The 26,333-nt window shown below is 45.6% G+C and overlaps 1 protein-coding gene across 1 annotated transcript; it reads left to right on the plus strand.

Moving 5' to 3' along the window:
* gas2l2 (growth arrest specific 2 like 2) lies at positions 1-26,333 on the plus strand. Its single transcript, XM_078422286.1, has 6 exons — positions 1-358; positions 7,852-8,093; positions 10,797-10,904; positions 15,212-15,308; positions 17,029-17,335; positions 22,666-26,333. The coding sequence occupies exons 1-6, from the start codon at positions 1-3 to the stop codon at positions 24,452-24,454; spliced, it is 2,901 nt and encodes a 966-aa protein (XP_078278412.1). The 3' UTR covers positions 24,455-26,333.

Genomic DNA, 26,333 nt, shown 5'->3' on the forward strand with positions numbered 1-26,333 from the left:
ATGGCCAACATTCAGTCGGCCACGGCCAAGAGTATCCGCCCCTTCAAGTCGAGCGAGGAGTACCTGGTGGCCATGAAGGAGGACGTGGCCGAGTGGCTGAACGAGCTGTACGGTCTGGGCACTGGGCTGGAGCAGCTGGTGAGGGACCTGGAGACGGGCAGCCTGCTGTGCCAGCACGCCAACAACGTCAACCGGGTGGCCCACGACTTCTGCTGCCAGTACCCCGGGCTGTTGGCCAAAGTCAAGCTGCCGCGGGCCGGGGTCACCTACACTGCGGCCGCTCAGCCCGGGACTTTCCTAGCCCGGGACAACGTCTCCAACTTCATCCAGTGGTGCCGCAAGGAGATGCAGATCAAAGGTAGCTGCACAACTCTCTCTCCCCAGTCCACCCCCCTCGGCCAAAGGGGTCTGGTCTCTTCCCCAGAGGTCCAGCAACCACTCCCCGAGAGTGAGCCGAGGCAGCGTGTGGTTATTGGGGATTATTTGACCGGGAAATGCTTCGCATCGGTTACCATGAGATTAGGCGAGTGGGCAAATGCAGTATGGCAGATGCAGTATAATGTGGATAAATGTGAGGTTATCCACTTTGGCGGCAAGAACAGGAAAGCAGAGTATTGCCTGAATGGTGGCCAATTAGGAAAAGGGGAGATGCAACGAGACCTGGGTGTCATGGTGCACCAGTCATTGAAAGCAAGCGTGCAGGTGCAGCAGGCAGTGAGGAAAGCGAATGGTATGTTGGCATTCATAGCAAGAGGATTTGAGTATAGGAGCAGGGAGGTTCTGCTGCAGTTGTACAGGGCCTTGGTGAGACCGCACCTGGAGTATTGTGTACAGTTTTGGTCTCCTAATCTGAGGAAAGACATTCTAGCCTTAGAGGGAGTACAGAGAAGGTTCACCAGATTGATCCCTGGGATGGCAGGACTTTCATATGAAGAAAGACTGGATAGACTAAGCTTATACTCGCTGGAATTTAGAAGACTGAGGGGGGATCTTATAGAAACATATAACATTCTTAAGTGGTTGGAGAGGCTAGATGCGGGAAGATTGTTCCCGATGTTGGGGAAGTCCAGAACCAGGGGTCACAGCTTAAGGATAAGGGGGAAGTCTTTTAGGACCGAGATGAGAAAACATTTCTTCACACAGAGAGTGGTGAGTCTGTGGAATTCTCTGCCACAGAAGGTAGTTGAGGCCAGTTCATTGGTTATATTTAAGAGGGAGTTAGATGTGGCCCTCATGGCTAAAGGGATCAGGGGGTATGAAGAGAAGGCAGGTACAGGTTACTGAGCTGGATGATCAGCCATGATCATATTGAATGGAGGTGCCGGCTCGAAGGGCCGAATGGCCTACTCCTGCACCTATTTTCTATGTTTCTATGTATCTCTCGTTCCCACTCCCAGCCCATCCGACCCAAAACCTTGACCTTTCCTTCCTCTCTCCGCGGATGCTGTCAGGCGACTGAGTGTTTCCAGCGTCACCCTTTAAAAAAAAAAACATTGGGATAAGTAAATAATTTTGCCGTGTCAGAGGTCTTGTGGAGCTTTTTTTTCTGCAGCAACGTGGGTAAACTACCCCATCTCACTCACTGACAGCAACACAACAAAACCGTCAGAATCCCTTTCCATATATTGGGTGAAGGATAAGTCACGGCCGGGTCTCGGGCGAGCTCTCTGGACCTCCAGAATATTTATTTTGTGCCCACCCATGTCAGTCAAGTCAAGTCAAGTCAATTTTATTTGTATAGCACATTTAAAAACAACCCACGTTGACCAAAGTGCTGTACATTTGATTAGGTTCCAATAGAAAAAAAAAAAATGAAAACATACAGTAGCACGCAAACAGTTCACAGCGCCTCCTCAATGAGCCTCAAACGCTAGGGAGTAGAAATATGTTTTGAGCCTGGACTTAAAGGAGTCGATGGAGGGGGCAGTTCTGATCGGGAGAGGGATGCTGTTCCACAGTCTAGGAGCTGCAATCGCAAAAGCGCGGTCACCCCTGAGTTTAAGCCTAGACCGTGGGATAGTGAATAGCCTCAAGTCGGCCGATCTGAGGGACCTGGAGTTAGAGAGGGGGGTTAGAAGATTTTTGATGTCAGGGGGTGAGAGAAGCCGCATTTAATGCACCGCTCGGCAATGCTGCTTCCCCTCAGTTCAAAACCAGCTCTAAACTGGCGAGAGTCACAGTCGCACACCGCGGTCTAGACACGGTGCAAGACAAACTGCAAATCAATAACTTTTTAAATAGTTTACTTTTTTAGAAGATTTGCTTTTATTTCCTTTAGAGGATGTTTTTTTTTTCCTGGCCAGCATGTGTTGTTGTTGAGAAGGTTGTGGTGAGCTGCCTTCCTGAATTACTTCCACAAAGTTGGAGAAGAGAGAGAGTTTCAGGGTTTAGACCCAGTGACCATGAAGGAATGGTCCATATATTTCCAAATCAGGATGGGGGGTGTTTAGACGGGAACACCCCCAGGTAGTGGTATTCCCGTTCACCTGTTGCCCTTGCCCCCTCCTTGGTGGGAGTGGCCAAGTAGTGGGAGGTGTTGTCAGTGTGGTTGGTCTAAATGAGCAACTGCATTTCCTCTCTGCAGAGACTGCAGCTAACGGTGGAGGGAATGGAACGACGAGGGAGGTTGATGGGGTGCAAAACAAATGGGTCCTTCATCATTATCATCATCAATAATGATAAGGTTCTTCGATGTTGTTGGAGCAGCACTCCTCCAGGCAAGTGCAGAGTACTCCTGACGCTTCTAAATGGAAGTGAAAGGCTTTTGAGTGCAAGGACAATGATGAACCTTAAATTGCAACAATACCTGTATGACTGAGCCAACATACATCAACACCTGTAGGATCGAGCCTCAACATACACGAACACCTATGTGCCTGAGCCTCAACATACATGAACACCCGTGGGGTGGAGCCTCAACATACATCGACACGAAGGGATCGGGCCTCAGTGTACATTTGACATCCGTGGAAGCGAGTCGCAACGTGTACCGACACCTGTGGGACTGAGTCCCAACGTATACCAACACATGTGGGATCGAGCCCCAATATACACCGACAGCTGTGGGACTGAACCCAAGGATGTACAACATGTACAGATTGACACCAACTGGACCAACACCTGATGATCTTAACTCCAAGATGTGTCAACATCTGTGTGCCTGGTTTTTGATGCCTTGTCCACTGGTGGGTATGTCATTGCCTAGGCTCCAAGCTCTGTATAACCCTCACTCTCTGGTTCTCTACCCCTCCTGAAACCCCCTCTGGTAGACCTTTTGGTCATCTGTCCCCTTACATGACACGATGGGAACGTTGGCCTGATGATCGCTTTTGTGAAGCGCCTGGGAATGTTTGGCACCATGTAAACGCAAGGTATGTGGTGGATTTGATGAAGATCTGACTTTATATATCCTGGGCCGCATATGTGGGCTGTGCCATCCTGCAACTGTGCTGATCAGTGATCCTGGTGCATCTGGTGTTAAACAGAGGCTCCACTAGCAACCATCCTCGCTGCCTTGGGACTTGACTGTTTACAGCTGAACATTCAGGGAAATTAAAGTCACAACCCTCTGACAAACATCAACAAAAGGGAACTAATGCAAAAAATGTACTGTCATTTTTGGATTTGTTTTGTTTCTACACTTTTTCTTTGATCTATCCCAGGCCTGCAACAATGAGGCCAGGAGTACAATGGCTCAAAAGATTAATTTCATTTTCATTGCTTAATTTACGGCCGGTGACTACCTGACAACGTGGCAAGAGGGCAACTTGTAGAAATTAACTTGCATTTCCTCAAGTATAAAAGATTAAATAAAGGGTTGGAGGGGAGATAGATTCATCGAGTCTTACAGCGTGGAAACAGGCCCTTTGGCCCAACCTGTCCACACCAGCCAACATGTTCCATCTACACTCGTCCCACCTGCCTGCATTTGGCCCATATCCCTCTAAACCTGCCCTATCCATGTAACTGCCTAAATGTTTTTAAATGCAGAGAGATTATTTCCTCTGGTGGGGGGATTAAAGGGGCAGAAAGATAGCAAATGGAGTTTATGATAAGTCGGGAGACACAGTAAGGCAAAGGATAAATGGGAGGATATTGAGTCGATGGAGGAAGAGAAGGACTTTGCGGCCTGACCCGCTGAGTTCCTCCAGAAATGAGTCTTTTATTGAAATGGGTGCTTGATACAGTTGGCAAAGCCCTGGTGAGATGGGGCACTTTGTTTCCATGCTGCTTGAGTCCATGACACTAGTCATGTTACAGGGCAGTGTGGTGGCACAGCGGGAGAGTTGCTACCTTACCATACTTGCAGCGCTAGAGATCAGATTCGATCCCGACTACGGGTGCTGTCTGTTTGGAGTTTGTACATTCTCCCCGTGACCGCGTGGGTTTTCTCCGAAATCTTCTGTTTCCTCCCACATTCCAAAGACGTACAGGTTTGTAGGTTACTTGGCTTGGGTTTGTACACTTGGTATAAGTGTAAATTGTCCCTAGTGTGTGTAGGCTTGTGTTAATGTGCGGGGATTGCTGGTCGGTGTGGACTCTTTGGGCCGAAGGGATCATTAGCACTCTGCATCTATTAACTAAAAACGAAACCACAGCTTGAGAGCTGTGCACAGGTCTCCTCACCAAATTGTGGGAAAGAGGCGATTTCACTGGACAGTGTGTTGAGAAGGTTATCAAGGTTGTTGCCTGAGATGGAAAATTGTGGCTCGGAGGAAAGATTGATTGTTTTTGGAACAACAGAAGCATGACCAAGGTGTACAAAAGTCTGAGGGCCAAGGTGGGTGAAATAAAAAGCCAAGAAGGGGCAGGGATTTAAAGTTAGTGATCGGAGGATTTTATTTTTAATTTTTAGTTTTAGAGGTACAGCTTGGAAACAGGCCTTCGGCCCACCAAGTCTGCGCTGACCAACGATCACCCGCAGTTCTTTGTTCTTCCACTTTCGCATCCCACACGCTAGGGGCACTTTACAGAAGCCAATTAACCTACAAACCTGCACGTCTTTGGAATGTGGGAGGAAGCCCGAGCACCCGGAGAAAACCCTTGGAGAACACAGGGAGAATGTATAAACTCCATACAGACAGCAGACGTAGTCAAAATCGAACCTGGGTCTCTGCTGCTGTGAGGCAGCAACTCTACCGCTGTTTCACTGTGTCATCTTGAGAGAGGATAGAGAAAATCCTCTTCCACCAGAGGGTGCTGGAGTTTGAAAATCGCTGCCTGAAAGGGTGGTGAGGTGAACATCTATGGACCCAGTGTTGGAAAGATGGGGGGTTAGGTTAGGTAGTTCTCTTTAACCATCACAGACATGTTGAATGGAGTGGCCTAACCCATGTCATCGATTTTCTACGACCCTACAGTTCAACAGTGACTTGTGGGGCTGAAGTTCCTACTTCTGTTGCCGACGTTCTCGTGCATTTATACATTACTTGTAGATCTCTGAATCAACCATTGATTAGCATTGATATCACCCCACAGGTTTGAAAAGATTTCCAGTCACTTATTACAACGTAAAGGCCTTCGGGATTGATGTGGCACTAACAGCAGGTTTCTGGCTTGTGGAGAGACAAGTTCCAAATGCTGTTACATCTGCGGAGTGATTTTCTCTGTGTGAAGCTCTTGATAAAGTCAGGCACTATTCATGGAAGTTAATGACTGATTGAACTAGTCAACAGGTGCCTGGCTGCATGAAGCAGAGCAAGGCAGACTGTTTACTTTAGTTTAGGATTGCATCATCTCGCACACAGGGAGGTGGCCTAGGGTCTCCCGCAGCAGATGATGGTGCCGGTCATATATCAAGAGTGTTTCATTGTCGTATGTCCTGAATCGGAACAATGGAATTCTTACTTATTGGTTTATAAACACAGTACTCAAAAGATAATATAATAAATAAACATTAAAAAAAGTTCAATAAATAAAATAACCTAATATAGTGAAAAAATCAAAACACAGCCCAAAGTCCCGAGTGCAACCAAGGCAGTTCGTAGTTCGGAGTCTTGGTTGAAGTTCGTAGTTAAAGTTAAATAGCCTGATGACAGTTGGGAAGAAGCTATTGCTGAACCTGGGTATTACAGTTTTCAGGCTCCTGCACCTTGTTCCCAATGGCAAGAGTGAAATGAGACAGTGGTGTGGGTCCTTGATGATGCTGGCTGCCCTTTTGAGGCTGCGCTTCCTATAGATTACCTTTGATAGTGGGGTCAGTACCCGTGATGGACTGGCCAGTGTACATCACCTTTTGCAATCTCCTTCGTCCATGGGCGCTCGTGTTGCCAAACCAGGTCGTGTTGCAACCAGCCAATATGCTCTCTCCCGCACACCTGTAGTTGTCCTATTTGTCTTTGTCTTGTCGACGTCTTTGTCGACCTACCAACAACTAGAGAGTAGTCCTGTGTTACTATCTACCTCATTGGAGACCCTCAGACTATCTTTAATCTGACTTTATTGAACTTTATCTTGCACTAAACATTATTCCCTTCATCATACGTCTTTACTTCTCAGTATAAGGAATTGAGAGAAGAATTGAAGGGAAGTTAATTCGGATCAGAGAGAATAAGCTGCAGAGCCACAAGGAAGTAAAGAGAGGGGTGATGGGAGCTAGCATGGACCCTGTGGGCTGAATAGCCTCCTTCTGCATTGCAAGTTAGAACAGAACAAAATAAAATGTGCAATATCAGAAAATGCAACAGGACAGGCAGCATCTGTGGAGACGGTAGCAGTTATCATTTCTAACAACCTGGTGCCCTGGTCTAAATAAATGAATCACCTTCTACCTTGAAAGCAACTGAATTTAGATCTTTCAAATCCAGAATTCTGGAAAATCACCCAGGGACAGGTGCACCCTGAACTACGGATGAATGTCAAGTAAAGCAGCAGGTCCTGTGAAACTTCCTTTACACAGCAAACCTGCAGTGACCGCGAGGAGATTGGGGCAATGTCAGAGGTCTGTCTCCCAAACGGGACTTCAAGCTAAGAGTATGTTTGTTCTCCAAACATAAAATCTTCCTCAACTATCAATGCAATCGATGAACTTCACTGAAACAAATGATCGATTATCCCATTACAGACTGCGTGGAAATAGACTCTGTTTCGAACATTACAGCATTGCAGGTGGTGGGAGAGAGGAGGATGATGGCAAAGCTATCATCACTGCTGGACAACGACTCCCACCCCATGCAGGACACTGTCACTGCACTGAGCAGCTCCAGTGACAGACTTCTTCACCCCAAGTGTGTGAAGGAGAGATATCGAAGGTCCTTCCTTCCTGCTGCCATCAGACTCAACAACCAGCATTACTCCCAGCAGACCAGTAAATAAAGATAATTATCTTATTTTATTTATAATGAATGCTTATCTATTTTTTGCTATCCACTTTGCTGCTGTAACCCTGCAAATTTCCCCGTTGTGGGACGAATAAAGGATTATAATTATCATTATTATATCTTGTTATCTGGCTTAAAAATGTTTGCTAATCTCCCGGCTGTTAGGTAACTGAACCATCCTACCGCAACTAGAGAGCGGTCCTGAACTATTATCTACCTCATTGGTGACTCTCGGACTATCTTTGATCGGACTTTACTGGCTTTATCGTACGCTAAACGTTATTCCCTCATCTTGTATCTGTATACTGTGAATGGCTCAATTGTAATCACATAATGTCTTTCTGTAATTCATCAGTCATGTTATATCCTATTTGTGATATGGAAACACACATTTACAGCAGCTTCTCACTGTACCTCGGTACACGTGACAATAAACTAAACTGAAGGCTATAAAAGCCACCACAATCCAGTTATTACTGTTGGTCCCCTGCCTGATTGAAATGTAGTTGCTGAGGATTTGTTTCTATTGCAGACGTTCTCATGTTTGAGACGGAGGACCTGGTTCTGAGGAAGAATGAGAAGAACTTTGTGCTGTGTCTGCTGGAAGTTGCCAGGAGAGCTTCCAAGTTCGGCATGTTGGCTCCGGTCCTCATTCAGATGGAGGAGGAGATCGAGGAAGAGATCCGCGAGGAGATGGATCTACCTCTGGAGATCATTCCTCCTAAACCCAAACCCCAGAGGCAGCTGTGCGACTTCAAAAACCTGGATGAAATGGTGAGTGAGTCATGACCGCTCACTCAAGCCGTGCTCCATGTAAAGCAAAGGGCAATGCTTACAGCATACCACAGCTTAGAGGGTACACTCCGCCAGTGCCCATGCAGGTCCATTGAAAGAGCCATCCAATTAGTCTTACTTTTCTTCCACCATGGTCCTGCAAACTATTTATTTTCATGTTGCACAACCATCAGGGCTGCCACCTCAGTGCTTCAGTAACCTGAGTTCAATCTTGACCCCCCCCCCTGCTCTGTCTGTGTGGAGTTTGCATGTTCTCTCTGTGACTCCATGGGTTTCCTTTGAGCGCTCTGGTTTCCTCCCACACCCTAATATGGGCTGCTTGGTCAATTAGGCAATGCAGACAAAAGTGGCACCCAAAAATACAATCTCCTATGCCCTTTGATTTCTTTGCCAGCTGCCTTAAATCTGTGGCCTCTGGTCTGAATCTACAGCGTAAGAAAGGCCTTCCATACCTTCTATCACATGGCGCGTGGGTATGTAGGAAATGGGGGAACATGGATCATGTGCAGACAAAAGGGATTAGTTTTATTCAGCATCATGTTTGGCACAGACATTGTGGGCTAAAAAGCTTGTTCCTGTACTGTGCTGTTCTATGTTTTATGTTGTTCTGTTTTTTGAAGGTGGTGGTGATTCCATGCATAATATGGAATACATCATGGGGTCATAGAATTATACAGCATGTAAACAGGCCTCTTGGCCCACTCATACATATCAACCAAGTTGCCTAAGTGAGCTAGTCCCCCTTGCTAATAACCCAGAGCCCGTATATTTCCAAACCTTTTCGATCCATTTACTGCCAAATGGTGCTTTCACCACTCCATCCACCTGTATATCGCCACCTTCATGGAAATGTGTACCTGCTTTTCCTGGGGCAAAGGAGGATGAAAAGTGACGTGTTAGAAGTACATAAGCCTATTATAGACTTAGAGAAGGTAGATCATCAAAATCTTTTCCCAATGTCAGGTGTATCCAAACCAAGAAGGCATAGGTTGAAGGTGAGAGGTAAGAAATGTAAGGAGGATGTGAAGGGTTGGTTTTTTCAACACAGAGAAAGCTCAATATCTAGAATGTACAGCCAAAGGAGGCGGTGGAATCGGATGCAATATTACGGTTGCAAAGTATTTAGACAGACACTTAAACTGGCAAGCAAGGCATAGAAGGATACAGTCCTAATGCAAGCAGATGTGATCAGTGTGTGTGGTTCAAAAGGTCAACACGGATAAGGTGGGATGAAGGGTGTGTTTCTGTGCTGTCTGGCACCATTACGCCTGCTGACTTTCTCATCTTTGGTGGCACAGGTTTGAGAGGTGCTCTCAGAGCAGCCTGAGCAAATAACCCCAGTGCATTTTGTGGTCATTGCACACTTGCAGCCACTGCAGGCTAGATTATGTATTTGTAATTTTGTTGAGAGGATGCCAGTTAAGCAGGTTGCTTTGCCTTGGTTGGTGTAATGCCTCTTAAGTGCTGTTGGAGCTGCACTCATCCAGGCAAGTGGCAAGTGTTCAGTCACAGGCCTGACCTGTGTCTTGCTAATGCCCGAAAGGAATAGGGATGTCAGGAGGTGAGTCGCTCCCCAAGGGCTACCCAGCCTCTAACATGCTGTTCTTCTTCTTCTTTCGTGTCCATCATCCATGTTTCAAATGATACCTCGCTGTCATCATCCGACCTGGAAAAGGGCGCAAGCTTCCGACGACAATCAGTGGGAAGCCATCACTTGTACAATAGATGATGGTGGCAGCAGAATTAGCTCAGGACACTTCCAGTTTCCAGCCCCATGAAATGGACGCCTGCTATGGGGCCAACATGCTGGTGGAGCCACGGTACTTTTGTAGTTTGTCAGGTTGTGTGTCAAGATATAGATGGTGTAGGCTCGTTGATAGTAATGCCATTGAATATCAAGGGCAGGTGGGTTAGAAACATAGAAACATAGAAAGTAGGTGCAGGAGCTTCGAGCCAGCACCGCCATTCAATATGATCGTGGCTGCTCATCCAAAATTAGTACCCTGTTCCTGTTTTCTCCTCATATCCCTTGATTCTGTTAGCCCTAAGAGCTATACCTACAGGTATGTAGGTTAATTGGCTGGGTAAATGTAAAAGTTGTCCCTAGTGGGTGTAGGATAGTGTTGATGTGCGGGGATCGCTGGGCGGCACGGACTTGGAGGGCCGAGGGGGCCTGTTTCCGGCTGTATATATATGATATGATATGATATGATATCTGACTCTCTCTTGAAAACATCCAGTGACTTGGCCTCCACTGTCTTCTGTGGCAGAGAATTCCACAGATTCACAATTCTCTGGGTGAAATTTATTTTCCTCATCTCAGTCCTAAATGGCCTATCCCTTATTCTCAAACTGTGATCCCTGGTTCTGGAATCCCCCAACATCAGGAGCGTTTTTCCTGCATCTAGCCTGCCCAATCCCTTAAGGATTCTAGAAGATTCCCTCTCATCCTTCTAAATTCCAGTGAATATCAGCCTAGTCGATCCATTACTGATGCCCCCTTATTGAGATGCTCATTGCCGGACATTTTTGGAGCATCAATGTCCATCAGTCAGCACTGGAGGGCAGAAACAGATCTGTATCAGGGACTTCACAGCAAAAAAATTAAGTGTTTCACTCAGATATGCCAAAGTGGTGAAGGGTGAATTTTAAAGGCAAGTGCATTTTGTCTTTAACCTGCAGGTTCGCCATCTTGTGAGTCGTTGCACCTGTCCTGATCAGTTCCCCATGGTCAAGGTCTCTGAAGGGAAATATAAAGTGGGAGACTCCAACACCTTGATTTTTGTGAGGGTAAGTGGCAAAGGCTTTTCATTTCTCTGTTCTTGGTCTGTCGCCTCTTCAAGTGGTTCTCCAGGTATGTCAGCATCTACCACTCTTCCAGGCCATGTGTTGCTCTCCCTCCCTCCTCTTAAGTATTGAAGTTATTCTTCAGCGCACATCCTGCACAAACCTATACATCTTTGGAGTGTGGGAGGAAACCGGAGCTCCCTGAGAAAACCCACGCAAGGTCATGAGGAGAACGTACAAATTCCGTGCAAGGATTGAACCCCGGTCGGTCTCTGGCACTGTAAGGCAGCAACTTTACCACTGTGCCACTGACCTCTCTGGGAATGGGATGATATAGTGAAGTGGAAAGGATCTAGTTACAAAATGTTGGAGGAATCTCGGCTTAATCCAGAGTAATTCGTTTACATGGAAGTCTCCTCAATCTTAGGTGCATGAAGTGCTGGACTTATGACATTGTTATTTGCTCAAAATTTCAGCAAAATCTAGGTTCAATAATTAGGCTTAGGTTTGCTCTAATGCTTTAGAGTTTTGTTCGAATTTCTAAGTTCTTAACATGGATTTTATTCAATGTATTCATTTTTTTAATAGTTTGACCATAGTATGTATTGAAACACAAAAATAACTGCTAATTGCATTGCATAACATTTACACCAGAGTAAAGGGCCCTTATACCAAAGGTTTGTGTTTCTGTAGCACACAGGCCCACCAAACCTTGCTTCCATTATGGTTGAAATCTTTAATGTTTCCACTGTTCTTCACCAAATATTAAGGCATTTGATGCCCTCATTTCAGTGTTGGCACAAAAATAATGCCATCACTGGGCACCACACTGAATGTGAAGTCTTAATCAGGTCGGACACCCTCAAAGGACTCCAGAGCAAATTGACCTCTGATCATTCCGGACCTGTCACAAATGGATGAAGCACTGGCACTCTGGCTGTGATGTAAGTAAGCCCCATAATGCTCAAAACTGAGCTGAAAAGAGATAACCTAACTCAGAGTCAGCACGAACTGAGTAAGCATGGATTTATGAAAGCGAAAGAGTGTTTAATGGATTTATTAAAACACTTTGAGGATGAAACTAACCAGCTCCATAACTAGCCAATAGATAAATTGGCATTTGGTTTCTCTAAAGGCTTTTGATAAAGTGCACCTGATAATGGACCATAGGAACAAAAGGAAACAGGAGCAGTGATAGGCCACTCGGCCATTCAAGTCTGCCCCACCACTCAGTATCATCCCTCCCAGGCTTAATCTTCTCTTCTGGGCAGTTTCCCATTGTCCTTAATTCCCCAAACTTACAGAAATGTATTAATGATTTAGACGAGGGAATTAAATGTGACATCTCCAAGTTTGCGGATGATACAAAGCTGGGCGGCAGTGTGAGCTGCGATGAGGATGCTATGAGGCTGCAGGGTGGCTTGGCTAGATTGGGTGAGTTGACAGATGCATGGCAAATGCAGTATAATGTGGATAAATGTGAGGCCATCCACTTTGGTGGTAAGAACAGGAAGGCAGATTATTATCTGAATGGTGTTTTAGATGATCAGCCATAATCATATTGAATGGCGGTGCTGGCGCGAAGGGCCGAATGGCCTACTCCTGGACCTATTTTTCTATGTTTCTGTGTTACAGGCAATTCTGCTGTAATGTGTGTTTCCATATCACAAATAGGATATAACATGACTGATGAATTACATTTATTATGAATTACATTTATATAAATTAATACATATGATGTTTGTATTACGTGAGCTGAAAGGGACTATGGTGCACTTTCGATCGGAAACCAGAGAACCATTTAAATGTTACTATGGAAATTGATAAGCAGAAAAAAAAGCTGTCTAGCAAAAAAAAAGTCCTGGAAAAAAAGGTCTCTTAAGTCTCTTCAGTCTGTTAGTTTCAGCGTAGAAGGCCATTGAAACTAACAGGCAATTACTTTTATTGGCACTTTTGCAATAAACCTCTCTTCAACAATTTAACATGCAGTTTTTGGGTATTTTTAGTCTGCAGTAGTAAAAATAAGCTTGCAGCTATTAAAAATGACAATCACGTGAGAAATAGGGCGGTGCGGTGGCGCAGCTGGTCGAGCTGCTGCCCCACTGCTTCAGGGAACTGGGATCGATCCTGACCTCGGCGCTGTTTGTGTGAATGTTTGCACATTCTCCCCGTCACCCTGTGTGTTTCCACAGAGTGCTCCAGTTTTATGCCGCATTCCAAAGACATGAGGGTTTGTTGGTTAATTGGTCTCTATGTTGTCCCTGGTGTGTGGGGAGTGAATGCGAAAGTGGGACATCATAGAACTAGTATGAATGGGTGATCAATAGTCGGCGTGGACATGGTGAGCCAAAGGGCGTGTTTTCCTGCTGTATCTTTCAATCAATCAGCTCAACCAATAACTTTATTTTGGGAGTCTGAAGCATTCTAGCCTCAACTCCTATTCCCCAAAGACACAATTCTTTTACAACATAAATGTATGCAACACAAGGTTTCTTATTAACACAACTATCACATTACGGCAGAATTATCTATACCACCTCTTTAACTATCTCTCCTGCACAAATCTCCGAGGAAAAGAATTCCAGAGATTCACCACCCTCTGGGAGAAGAAGAACTCGTGCACCCCATTTAAAAATGACCACACCATTGTCCCCTTATTTGAGATTTCTCTGACATCTACCGTATTCATGACTCCTTGAGATCATTATGTTTCAATAAGATCGGCCCTAATTTTTCTAAACTCCATAGAACAAAGATTTAATTTCTTTTGACACCCCTGGGGGAGCAACTCTCTCATCACAGGGATTAGCCTAATGAACCTCTTTTGGACTGACTCTAATTTCAGTATATCCTCTTGAGAGTAATGTCTTGTTATAATTATAGACCTGGTTATCAGACAGAAAGAAACCAAAAGGATGGATTATTTTTCAGTGCAACTGCAACTTATCAGGCTCCACAGCAGTTAACACTCGGTCTAATTATTGACAACATTAATGCGTTTGACAAATGCAGTGAAGGTATTGTACCCCAGTTTGGTGATAGTACAATTGAATGTGAAATTGTTGAGAGGAAGGCAAACTCTCTATAAATGTTACCCTTGGCGTGATAGACCTACACTGGGAGTGGTGCTAACACTCACATTTAGATCCTCAAAAAAAAAAGTGACATTGATAGGCACGTGGGCGGCACGGTGGCGCAGCAGTAGAGTTGCTGTCTTGCAGCACTTGCAGCGCCGGAGACCCGGGTTCGATCTCGACTATGGGTGCTGTCTGTATGGTTTGTACGTTCTCCCCATGACCGTGTGGGTTTTCTCCGAGATCTTCGGTTTCCTCCCACACTCCAAAGACGTACAGGCTTGTAGATAAATGGGCTTGGTATAAGTGTAAATGGTCCCTAGTGTAGGATAGTGTTCATGTGCGGGGATTGCTGGTCAGTGAGGACTTGCTAGGCCAAGGGGCCTGTTTCTGCGCTGTACTTTTAAACTAAATTAAATAAAATAAAAAGATGTTGGAAGCAGCACCAGGGTGGTTTGGAGGCAAAGTGAAATGAGCACTTCACCCAACAAACCAAGCCTATTAGAATAAGGCTTCTAGCAATGAGCTCTGCACTAGCCAGAAGAGGGCCCGAATGTACACTCGCCATGGCAACCAGCATCTCGTGCGGCAGCTGCCATGGACGAGAGAAAAGATGCAGGGGCGAGGGATGCCACTCACATTTTTAAGATAGATTATTTCTTGATTAGTATGAGTGTCAGGGGTTATGGGGAGAAAGCAGGAGAATGAGGTTAAGAGGGAAAGATAGATCAGCCATGATTGAATGGCGGAGTAGACGATGGACTGAATGGCCTAATTCTGCTCCTATCACTTATAAACTTATGAAGGAGGGCATTGAGGTGCACACAAAGACATACACACCAGCATGGAAGTCTTGAGCACCAAGGCCAGGATAGCAGCCAGGTCACCATGGGAAGGGCCCGGTGGAAGGTGGCTCTAGAGGTGTCCTCCAGATGCCAGAATGTAGAGACAAATCACATGGCCAAGATATATAACCGTGTGAGGGTGGAGCGCTAGACGCAGTTGTACAAGCCATTTCAGTCACTGGATCGAAATATTGGATTAGATTCATTCACATGTTATGATCAGTGCAGGGCAGTCTCACAAAGTATTATGTAGTGTTTCCGGGCTCTCTTGTATAATTAAAGGGTCGACCATATTTGTTCAAGAAATAAATTTAAGAATGTAGAATTTGTTACCGGATTGTCACATACAAATCATTATTGCCCCTAATGATCTTCTGTCCTTTTCCCATAGATTTTACGGAATCACGTGATGGTGCGTGTGGGTGGAGGATGGGACACTCTGGAGCATTACCTGGACAAGCATGACCCTTGTCGCTGTACCTCACTCAGTAGGTATCTGCCAGCCAGGGAGCCGGTTATCCACAGAGGATGGGCAGTGAGGGGGTGGCCTGACCACAGCAATAAATAGACGAGTGATTTTGTTGATCACTGATGTCTTGTTCATCTGATTGTTTGTAAAATTTCTCCTTTGTCCTAGGTTGGGCAAAGCTCCAGAACTTCTGAAGCACAGGGAAAGATCTTTGTTATTCATGAACTGGTGTGGGTGAAGGAGGTGGACAACCTACCTAGTAGGCGTAGAAACAAAATGCCGGAGTAACTCAGTGGGTCAGGCAGCATCTCTGGAAAAAAGGATTAGGTGACATTTGAGATTGAGACCTTCTGCAGACTGAGATTCAGGGGAGAGGGATACTTGAGGTCTGAAAAGTTTCAGAACAAATCAGTGCTGGCACCAATAACTCGGGAAAGGTGGAACCTTTGGCTGTTGCCATTGTTGCCTAATGGGCAAATAGTTTGAGCTTAGTTTATTATCCCCTTTCCCGAGGTACAGTGAAAAAAGCTTTTGTTGCGTGCTGACCAGCCAGCGGAAAGACAATACCTGATTACAATCCAGCCATTCACAGTCAAGTCAAGTTTATTTGTCACATGCACATACACGATGTGCAGTGAAATGAAAGTGGCGATGCCTGCGGATTGTGCAATAAAAAGAATTACAGTTATAGCATATAAATAAAAGTTAATACAGAGAAGACAAAATTTAGTCCCTGGAGTTATAAAAGTTAACAGTCCTGATGGCCTGTGGGAAGAAACTCCATCTCATCCTCTCCGTTTTCACAGCGTGACAGCGGAGGCGCTTGCCTGACCGTAGCAGCTGGAACAGTCCGTTGCTGGGGTGGCAGGGGTCCCTCATAATCTTGCTTGCTCTCGATCTACACCTCCTGATGTACAGTTACATGATAGGGGAATAATATTTAGTGCAAGGTAAAGCCAGTGAAGTCCGATCAAAGATAGTCCGAGGGTCCCCGATGAGGTAGATAGTAGTTCAGGACTGCTCTCTGGTTGTGGTAGGATGGTTCAGTGCTCGGTTAGCTTCTGTTACAATTCTCCCCTCAGAGCTTGGTTGAGTTGCAACAGCAGAAATATCAAAACCACTGCCACAAACTGTTTTCTTGCTGCTGGCTCCATCCCTAACCAGACCGTTTGTATCACGGTATCCTATGAAATGCCAAACTGAACCTCTGGCTCAAATCATCTTGATCAGACACCACAGCTCTCTGCCTGTTACGTTGCCTGCCTCTGGCTTATCAGAGCTGTCGATCGAAGCTCCTTTTTATAACTAGTCCAATATTAACTGCATGGATTACATTGGAATTCTGCCAAATCATCCGTTGGGTGCAGACAGCAAGTTGTATTGAGACCCGCTCATTTACTGCCCAAGCAGCATAAACAAAATTGACGTCCATTGATTCAGTTCCCTAGCATGGAAAGCTGCAATCCTGCACTCGAGCACATCAACATAGTTCATTGACAAAGGGATCACAAAAGTATATCTTGACGCGTCAGATACATGCTTAATGCATACACTCTCACTAGGGATTCCTTCATCCAAGTCCTGTGAAGTGCTTGTTGAGATGGAAGAACGTTGGGAATTGTAAGTCAATAGCATTAACATAGTTATTGCAGATCAGTCCCAATTCATCAGCTATTGAATTACAATGGATGTTGACCGATTTCCAACAACTGACCTCTAATCCCTTTAATTTCCAACAGCTCACAAGCAAGTGTCAAGATTCAGCAGCCCGCACAGATCCGCCTTGCCCACGCATGAGATCAAGGCTCGATTGCCGTCAAGGACTGACCAGCCGAACAAGCCGCAGACGGCACTCATTCTGTCAAGATCCCAAAGCCCCATGCCTCCAGTGGAGTGGAAACCAGCCAAGCCCTCTGCTCTTTCCCTGAGGAATCACAACGCTGCTCTCCGACCCCCATCACTGGATGTGGCCACCACCTCTGCAGATAGCTCCACCAGGAGGAATCCCCACGACAAGTCAGAGCCACGGCAAACCTACCAAGCCAGGTAGAGGAACAGCATTGTATGCTTAAAACACAGGCTATGGCTGTCATTCTCAGAAAGCGAAAGTTGTTGTTTTTTTTGCTGAAAATATTAAGGAAATTGGAAAAAACGGTGGTCAAAAAGAATGAGATACTGCCATTATATCACTGAATCGAGTGATGAGGCCTCGGGCTAAATCAATTCCTTTTGACTCGCAGTGCTATGTTATCGCTTCCTATCATCATTTATATCAATGTGCCTATTGCAGATCTTTACCTGTGTTGGAAGGAACTGAAGTTAGCTGGAAGATAGCTTAGTTTAAACCAAAGATAGACACAAACCGTTGGAGTAACTCTGCGGGTCAGACAGCATCTCTGGAGAAAAGGAATAGATGACGGTTTAGGTCGAGACCCTTCTTCAGACTGGCCATGGGGCAGTGATGTCTCATTAGACCCAAGCACCTCATTTACTCTTTGGACAAACAAGTCCAAGCTGCCTTCCTGCAGCCCTTGCGTGAAGTCCCAGAGCAGCAAACGTTCAGCCAGTCTGAAGAAGGGTCTTGACCCGAAACGTCACCCATTCCTTCTCTCCTGAGATGCTGCCTGACCTGCTGAGTTACTCCAGCATTTTGTAAATAACGTTTCCACAGAGTTCGGTTTCCTGCGCTTATTTTGAACTCCTTCTTATTCTCCTGAACTAAAAGGAGAGATTTTGAGAGGATGATGTGAGATGCAGAGAGCACAATGATGATGGCACTGTGCATGACTGTTCGCTGCATGAGAACTGTCAATTGGAAATCAACTTAATTAAAATGTCCCCATGCGGAGGCAGCCATGTGCAAGTGTTGCAATTAACTCTCGACCACCTTGGCAACGATCGCAGTGGGGCTGTGCAAGTGAGCTGCCTGCTAATATTTAGCAGTTTGCCCCAGGGTTGGTGCGTGAGGAGCTGCAGCAGTCTTATCCGTGGCACCATAAATTCAGCAGAAACTGAGGGAAATATCTAGGCAGCCTTAGTTGGTGTCTTGTCATGAAGTAACAGTACTAAATGGGGTGTACTGCATCAAGGCCGCTGTCATTGATGGAGCCTTGCACATTATGGTGTGTCCCAGGGACCAGTGTACGATCCTCACCTCTTGTATTATCAGTGTACGCTTTGCATGTTATCCCTGTGACCCTGAGGGTTACCCACCAGCTTGTGGCTGATCTGCCCCAGGTGTCATTTCCTCATCTGTGCCAGTTCCGCAAGTGCTCAATCCCACAATCTTGAGAACCCTCCAGTGATCCAGACTCCACAACTGCCTGGAGACGCCCTCTGCAAGAAGGAATTGCTATGCGCCTCGGTTGTAAATGACTGCCCCATTATCTTGTAACTTTGGCCCCTCCGCAAGGTTCTCACTATCAACATCCAGCCTGCCAAGCTCCCCCAGGCTCTTATGTTTCAATGGGGTCACCTCCCCATTTTCTTAAACTTTATGGAGCACAGATCCAGCTGCTCAAGGTTGTTTGGCCCCCTGATCCCTGGAATCAGACGGCCTACAGTGCTAGTATTTACTATTTGGGAGACAAAGTTCCAGACTTCCACAGCTCATGGTGCAGAGATTTGTTGATTTATTCTCTGAACTGTGAAGCTTTAATTTGAAGTTTTGCCTGCTTGCTGTGAATTCCACACCAGAAGGCACAACATTTAAACAAACATTTCAATTAAATCACTTATCATCTTCTGTACTCCAGGGAATGCAACTGTATTCTATGTAGCCAGTCCTTATAATTTCCCCCTTTTACCACCATTGCCATCCTGATGAATCTCTGGTCTTAAGCATCCTAAGGTCAATATGATCCTTCCCCAATGACCACTGATATTCCATTTGGGGCGTGATCAAACTTTTATACAACCACCAGAGGACATAAAGTAGCATTGTGGGTCAGGCAGCATCTCTGCACAGGGCCGTCTTAACGCATGGGCCTGATGGGCACTTGCCCGGGGCCCCACGAGCATAGGGGCCCCATACTGTTTAATTTTATTGACCATTTACATTTTTATTCCTGTGAGTAGTTGTCGTAGGGGCCCCAGTACACTGCTTTGCCCGGGGCCCATAATGCTGTAAAGACGGCCCTGTCTCTGCAGAACATGGATAGATGCCTTTTTGGGTTGAGACCCTTCCTCAGCCTTTCTTGTGAACCAGCATCTGCACTTCCTTGTTTCTACTCTTTTTAAAGAAATATAACCACACTATAACTTTGTGTTCCAATCTCTTTTGTATTTAAGCTGTCATTGCATTAGCGTTTTAAGTTCTTCTCTTATGCACATCTGCCAGTGAAACTGTAAAAGGACAAGTGTCCCTGGAAACGATAAGTGGGTTAACCTTAATGTTTCCTGAAGAGGCGGATTCTGCCTTTAATGCTGAGATGGCATCTCATTGCAGGGACATCAGGATATCTAGAAGTACAAGATACTGCTCCCCTATATATCTGCATCACCCATTATCCCAAAGTTAGTGATTGGAAGAAATGAGCCAGACTGTATAACCCTCATTGCTCATTCTGTGAGAACACTGGTTAATTAAACCCCATTATCTGTGACAGTCAACAATGGGCAATATCAGCTGCTTGGGCTTGTTTTGCAGGAAGCTGGTGATTTCCCTGTGGGATCGTTGCGTTGACTTGTGTTACCGCCCATCCCCGGCAGCAATGCTTCCAACCTGCAGGGAAGATGGCCGACTGCATGAACAGAACATAGACGATATAAGGCACCATCATTGGCAAAGCTCCTGGTTTCCTATGCATTGCTATTGATTTCCTTTCAATCCTTGTGCTGTAATGGCGCCACCTCCCATCCCCCTGACTCACAAAGCTGTTGTGTTGATTCCAGGACGAAGTCAGCCCAAGGAGGGCACCCTGTGAATGTTGCCACACCAGTGGGGCTCCAGACTCTTCCCAGAGAGCAATGAATGTTGAGCAACCCAAGCACATTAAAGTCATGAAACAAACTGCTTCAGAAACTCAGCGAGTCAGGCAGCATCTGTGAAGGGAAATGGACAGTCAATGTTCATAAGTTCTAGAAACAGAATGAGGCCATTCAGCCCATCAAGTCTACTCTGCTATTCAATCATGGCTGATCCATCTTTCCCTCTCAACCCCATTCTCCTGCCTTTTTCACCAAACCCAGGACACCCTTACTAACCAAGAATCTGTCAATCTCCATCTTAAAAATATCCATTGACTTGGCCTCCACAGCAGTCTGGGCAATGGCCCCATGTTTTGGACTTTAAGAATAGAGGAGAGATAGCCAGGTGTGGGAGAGGAGTGGGGTAAGATCTGGCAAGTGATAAGTAGATCAAGGTGAGGAGGGGTTGACGAGCAAATGGAGTCAGGCGGGAAGGGGAGGGTGGAGATACAGAGGCTGGGAGGTGATAAGTGGAGACATCAAAGACCTGCAGATTATGGAATTAGAATGGAGGGCAAGTGAGGATAGGGGACTCCGTGCGAGGTGTAAGTGGGTATTGGGTAGGTGAGGGAGGAGAAAGAAATTGGGTGTTAGTGGGGCTGGGAGGGTGGGGCATGGAGTTTGGAAAGAAGAGCAGATCAGGAGAGAGAAAGGGACTGACGGGGATGCGGGTTACCTGGAACTGGAGACTTCAGTCCTCATGTCATCGGGTTCAAGACAACCCAGGTAGAATATAAGGTGTTGTTTTTAGTTTGCCCTTGGCCTCTCCCTGGCAGTGGAGGAGGTCAAAGTTAGACGGGTCAGTGTGGGCATCTGCAGTCTTTTGCATCTCCACATTAAGAACGCTGTCAGTGACCTCTGTACCTGAGTTAGGAAGTTGAAGGTCGTCCAGTCTGGCACCAATGACCCTTGTACTTTGTTAAATTCTATTAGGAGTAATAAGTCACAACTGAAGCAGGTGAAATCGCTGCCCTGCTGTGAGTGTGGATGTACCCCTCTCCCTTCAGATCTGTTTCTTCAATCTTGAAAACTTGAGACTGTGTGTTTGGATATTGGGCCCTGTGTGACTCCTTAAAGAAGGGGTGGGGGGGGGAGCAAAACCTGGGCCAGGCAGGTTGTGGATGGGTCTGGTATTAGTCCCAATGGAGCCCTCGTGGGAGCTCATAAAGGTTCACCACTGGTCGGCTGGCTGGAGTTGAAGGGGACAGATTAAAATACCAGTTCAACAGCAGCCAGAAAATTCTTGGCTTGTTCGTCACCGACGTTCAAATCAGCCGGTTGGGGAGCAAACAGAGAAAATGAAGACAGAACTTCCATTGCTTCTATAAGCCTCTCCCTGGCTGTGAAGTGAGGTTAGAAGGGGTGGAAATGCTTCTTCAGCATGACACTGGGAATTAAAAGTTCTGGCATTATTGCAGGAACATGGTGCTGAGATAAGAAGATAGCAGATAGACGCAAAAAGCTGGAGTAACTCAGCGGGACAGGCAGCATCTCTGGATAGAAGGAATGGGTGATGTTGGCCCATCAAGTCTACTCTGCCATTCAATCATGTCTGATCTATCTCTCCCTCCGAGCCCTCCTGCCTTCTCCCCATAACCTCCGACACCCTCTGATTAATTGTATTAATAATAATATATTTATTAATATATCTTAAATAAATGTATTTATAATTGATTTCCACACAGAGGCCAGTAAAAAAATGAAGAGAGTGGAATAGACTGGAGGGCCAAGTTATTTTTGGCTAGGGCAACCAAAAGGCACATTAGGTTGCTCGTTTACTTATGAAATGGGACCTGAGCTTTGGGTATTCAAGCAAGAACCCTACAGATCTGCCTTCACCCACTGGTGTGGTCAGTTCAGATTGATTAGTAGGACTGGCTGTTACAAGCCCTGAAGTTTTGCACTACAATTGACTTGCACGGTGTTGTTCTTGTGGATGACCACTAGGTGATGTTGCTACCATTCAGACACATCTTCAGTTGTGTACCTCAACGTCACTGGGTGTTTCGGCCTTTTCTCACAAGACACCCTCAGTCGAGGCAGGGTGATCAGACCTGGGTGTGTGTCTTATGGTTAGTCTCTAGATGGTCACGTGGCAGCCCAGGCAGCATCTCTTCTTTTCAGCCACAGCCTGTGACTGTTCCGTTCGGCGGATTGGCAAGTTCTTTGGTTGCTTTCCTTTGGGCCTGCCCTCTGACTCCTACTTCCCTCAGGAGCACTGGCCCATCCAGGGCAGAGCACGTTACACAGCAAAACTAATGATTTCCTTCACCTACTTACCGACTGCTCACTTGCTTTCTCTGGGCCCAATAGGTGCCTGTTTCTTCTCTATAGGCTCACTAGTGAAGAGGTTCACGTGATATATTTTTTTACATCCTACTGATCTATGTTTCTGATTTATTATTCAGGCAGAGAGATCGGTCATCAACTCCTTCTCACCAGATGCCAACCAGCGTCAACAGTGGGAAATTCAATTCCAACATCTTCTCTGCAGCAAGAACAGGGAGAGAGAAGACCAGGGCTTTGCCAATAACCTCTAAGCCCTATTCTGCAGCTCAGGAGAGCAAAGGTGGTGCCATACCTGTGATGGACACCAAGAAAGTGCCAAGTCAACCTGCTGTCCCTCAACAGGCAGAGAGCAGGATGAGCCGCACTTGGAGCAACACCCAGTGTGTTGATTCCAAAATTGACCAAAACAGCTCAAATGTGAACAAGCGGAGCACCAGGTCGTTGTCGCTGACTCACAAGCCGGCTTCAGAAGCAAGCTCCACCATCTCCAAAGGATCGGCGAGAGGTCACTTGTCTGCACCCAGCCCACAGTGGAAGCTGTCTGTAACTCAAGGTGCGGAGAAGAGAAGTGGGAAGGATCAAGCAGCTCTTCAGCTGCCTGTTCCACGAGGTGCCGGGCAGGAAAGCTGCTGGCAAGAACCCACCTCTGCCAGGAAGCCATCACCTGACGGATCAAGGAAACCAAATCTGCATAAGAGTCCTATTCGATCGAGAACTCCAGACCCTTACAGCTTAAATAACAACAACAACAACAAAGGTGTGAACAATGCAAGGAGCAAAACGTGTTTATTCACACCACCACCTATTAACCCGACCCAGGAAATAGAACTGTACAGAAGATTTGAAGATGAAATTGTGTCCAATATGAAAGCTCTGGAGATGTTTAGTTTAGTTGGGGACAACTTGGAGGAGAGCGAGCCCAGTGCATGTTCTTCAGCAGCGAGTTTGGCCAGTTCCCCAAGCCAGAAGGAAGCTAAAAGACCGGATAACCTATGTTCTTCAAAGTGTTCAATATCCTCCTTCCAAGCTGCCGCCATCCATGTCAATAATGCCAATCGTCCCACCAGTTGTGGCAATGGGACATCACCTCCCTCAGCAAAGCTTACTCAGAATGGCAGTGGCTTTGGTGAGGTTCTTGCCGAGCTCGTCAGCGGAACGCCATGCCTCAGTCACGTGGACATTGAGAACTGGATAGCAAAGAGCTCCCTGGAAATGGTGCCATCTGATTCCAGCACCAAGCTACAGCAAATAGGTTTGAACGACATGGAAGCCATCAAGCCATTCCCCAATAGAACTGAAGATCAAAGTGCAAATGAGATTGGTTCAACGTGTGACCAAAAGGGCAATGCTTTTAAGGGAGTTATAAGAAGCGTTGTGACAATGCCTCAAAATGAAGTGACTGCAACCGAGCTGAATTCCACACCCACCAACGAAGGGTCTGACACCAACTTATCCTTTGACTGGCCAGACCCACCCTGCACTCTTCTGAAAACCTGGGTTCAACAAGGAAGACAAAAGAGGTTCTTAAGAAAGCCCGTGAGGGTTCCCTCTATCTACAAGCTGAAGCTTCGGCCCAAAATACGTCCCAGGAGGGACAATAGACCTGAGAAAAGGCCATCCAGAATCCCAACACCTTTATCCTACAGGCAGGACGATAAAACATTAAAAAACACCACCAAGTCTGGAATGCTGCACAAATCTCACAAAGCTAACAGCAGGGTTGTGAGATCTAAGGCTCAGGGTAAACAGAAGCCTGCTTCGTATTTGACACAACCAGAAGAACTTGTTTCAAGGGAGGACTCTTGTCCTTCTCAGCGTGTGCAGTCAAGACAAAGCAGGACTTCAGAAAAACAATCCATCTCACAGGGCATGGGGCAAGGAAGTGAAGATAATGAGTCTTGGGTTTAAAAGCCTGAAAGCACACTATTAATCTCAATCCCAAGTATTTCTACATCAATGTATTTGTGTTGGTTCATCTTTAGTTTAAAATCAGTGTTCCCAAACCTATCACTTGATCAACTGCACGGTTGAAAAACCATATATAAAAGAACAAGTTAACACTGAAAACAAAAGCACCTTCTAATGAAATTATATGTGATTATTGTGCAAGAATCAGACATTTACATGCCAGCTACACAATCTGAATGCTAATCACACCTGTTAGATATGGGAGGCAGAAATCTCAACTAGAAATGAAGTATTTGAATCAAAGCACCAAATGGCATTGACTGACAGATCATTCTTATGACACTGATTAACATATTTATTCATAATTATTTTGTAAGCTGAGCATTTTAGAGAGTCCAAGAATAATGTTTACAAATGCTGATCTTCAAAAAAATTGTTTACAAATCATTTCACAAAGCAATTACAATGAGCATAATGACATCACTGAGATTATAAAAAAAGGTAGGAGTTGGTTTGGTTTTAGCCCTGACACGACAGAATATTTCTGATTTTATTTTTGTCTGGTCTGGTTCAACGTTAAAACGTAAATGTTCAGTGACTGAACCTGATGTTTCACTGAATCTTGCCCGAGCTCAGGGCAAACGTCAGGTTAGGACGTTTAGATTAGAGAGAGCAGGATGATGCCAGGAAGCATTCTCCATACACAAAGGTGAGTGGAAATCGTAGGTTTGGGACTCTCTACTGAAAATTTGAATTGGCCGATTGTTTAATGAATGTATTAATGGCCACGAATGGAAGGCACATAGATGGTGCTGCAGGACAGATCAATCATTCTTGAACTGAATGAGGCAGGCTGCTTGAGAAGCCGTTGTCCTTTCCTCCATTGCAGGGAGTTTGGAAGAGATGACTGTACTTTGCTGAACGTTAACAAGGCATGGATTTCTAGCTAGGCTTTGGAGGGAAGTCTGCATAGAAAGGTTAGAAACACATTTGTCTTCGTTACATCCAGTGAATGTTAGCCTCTTGATCAGAAAGCAGTCAGAATGAGAGTTCTGACATGTCATTCCTTGAGAAAATGATTAATATCTTGTTATGCATAGCGTGGAAATTGGTGAATAGCAATACGCTATCTTAAAGGGGAGGGTTTCTGATTTTGTTACAGAGCGTGAAGCTAAATTGCAATGCGTGTCTCATTTATAAGAGCTTATTTCACTATCTTTGATGCAAAGCAGTGTACACCAGGAGTCTCAGAGTTAAACCAGTGTCCAGAGTGAAGTTTAATCATTAATTCTAGTGAATAGAAAATGAAACAAAACTTGAAAATGAAAATGACAAACGTGCATATACTGGTACCCTGAAATATCCTGAATTCTTCGTAGATTTTTGATTAGTACAGGTGTCCGAGGTTATGGGGAGAAGGCAGGAGAATGGGGTTAGGAGGGAGAGATAGATCAGCCATGATTGAATGGCGGAGTAGACTTGATGGGCCGAATGGCGTAATTCTACTCCAATCACGGCCTTATGACATAAATAGAAATGAGTGGAAACATTCAGCAGGTCGTGCAGCATCTGTGAAGAGAGAAACAGTGGAAACAGGAATGCTGACTGACCTGTTGAATGATTTGACTGAATGAACAGAATGATTCTGTTTTATTATTTAGGGGCAGCACTTGTGCCACCGAAAGTGTCCTTATTGAGGACTTTTGTAGTTTCACATATTTCGTCTAGCAGAAAGAATTCATATCAATTGATCATCAACAGGTAACTCTGTGCATCAATATTACACAAAATAAGTATTCATGCTGACAATGGCCAATTGCCATTGTGTTGTGTTGACTTCTGCTGATAGCAGTGCACTGACCCCACTTTCAATTCTGTC

This window comes from Rhinoraja longicauda, chromosome 26, assembly GCF_053455715.1.
Source record: "Rhinoraja longicauda isolate Sanriku21f chromosome 26, sRhiLon1.1, whole genome shotgun sequence".
Lineage (NCBI taxonomy): Eukaryota > Metazoa > Chordata > Chondrichthyes > Rajiformes > Arhynchobatidae > Rhinoraja > Rhinoraja longicauda.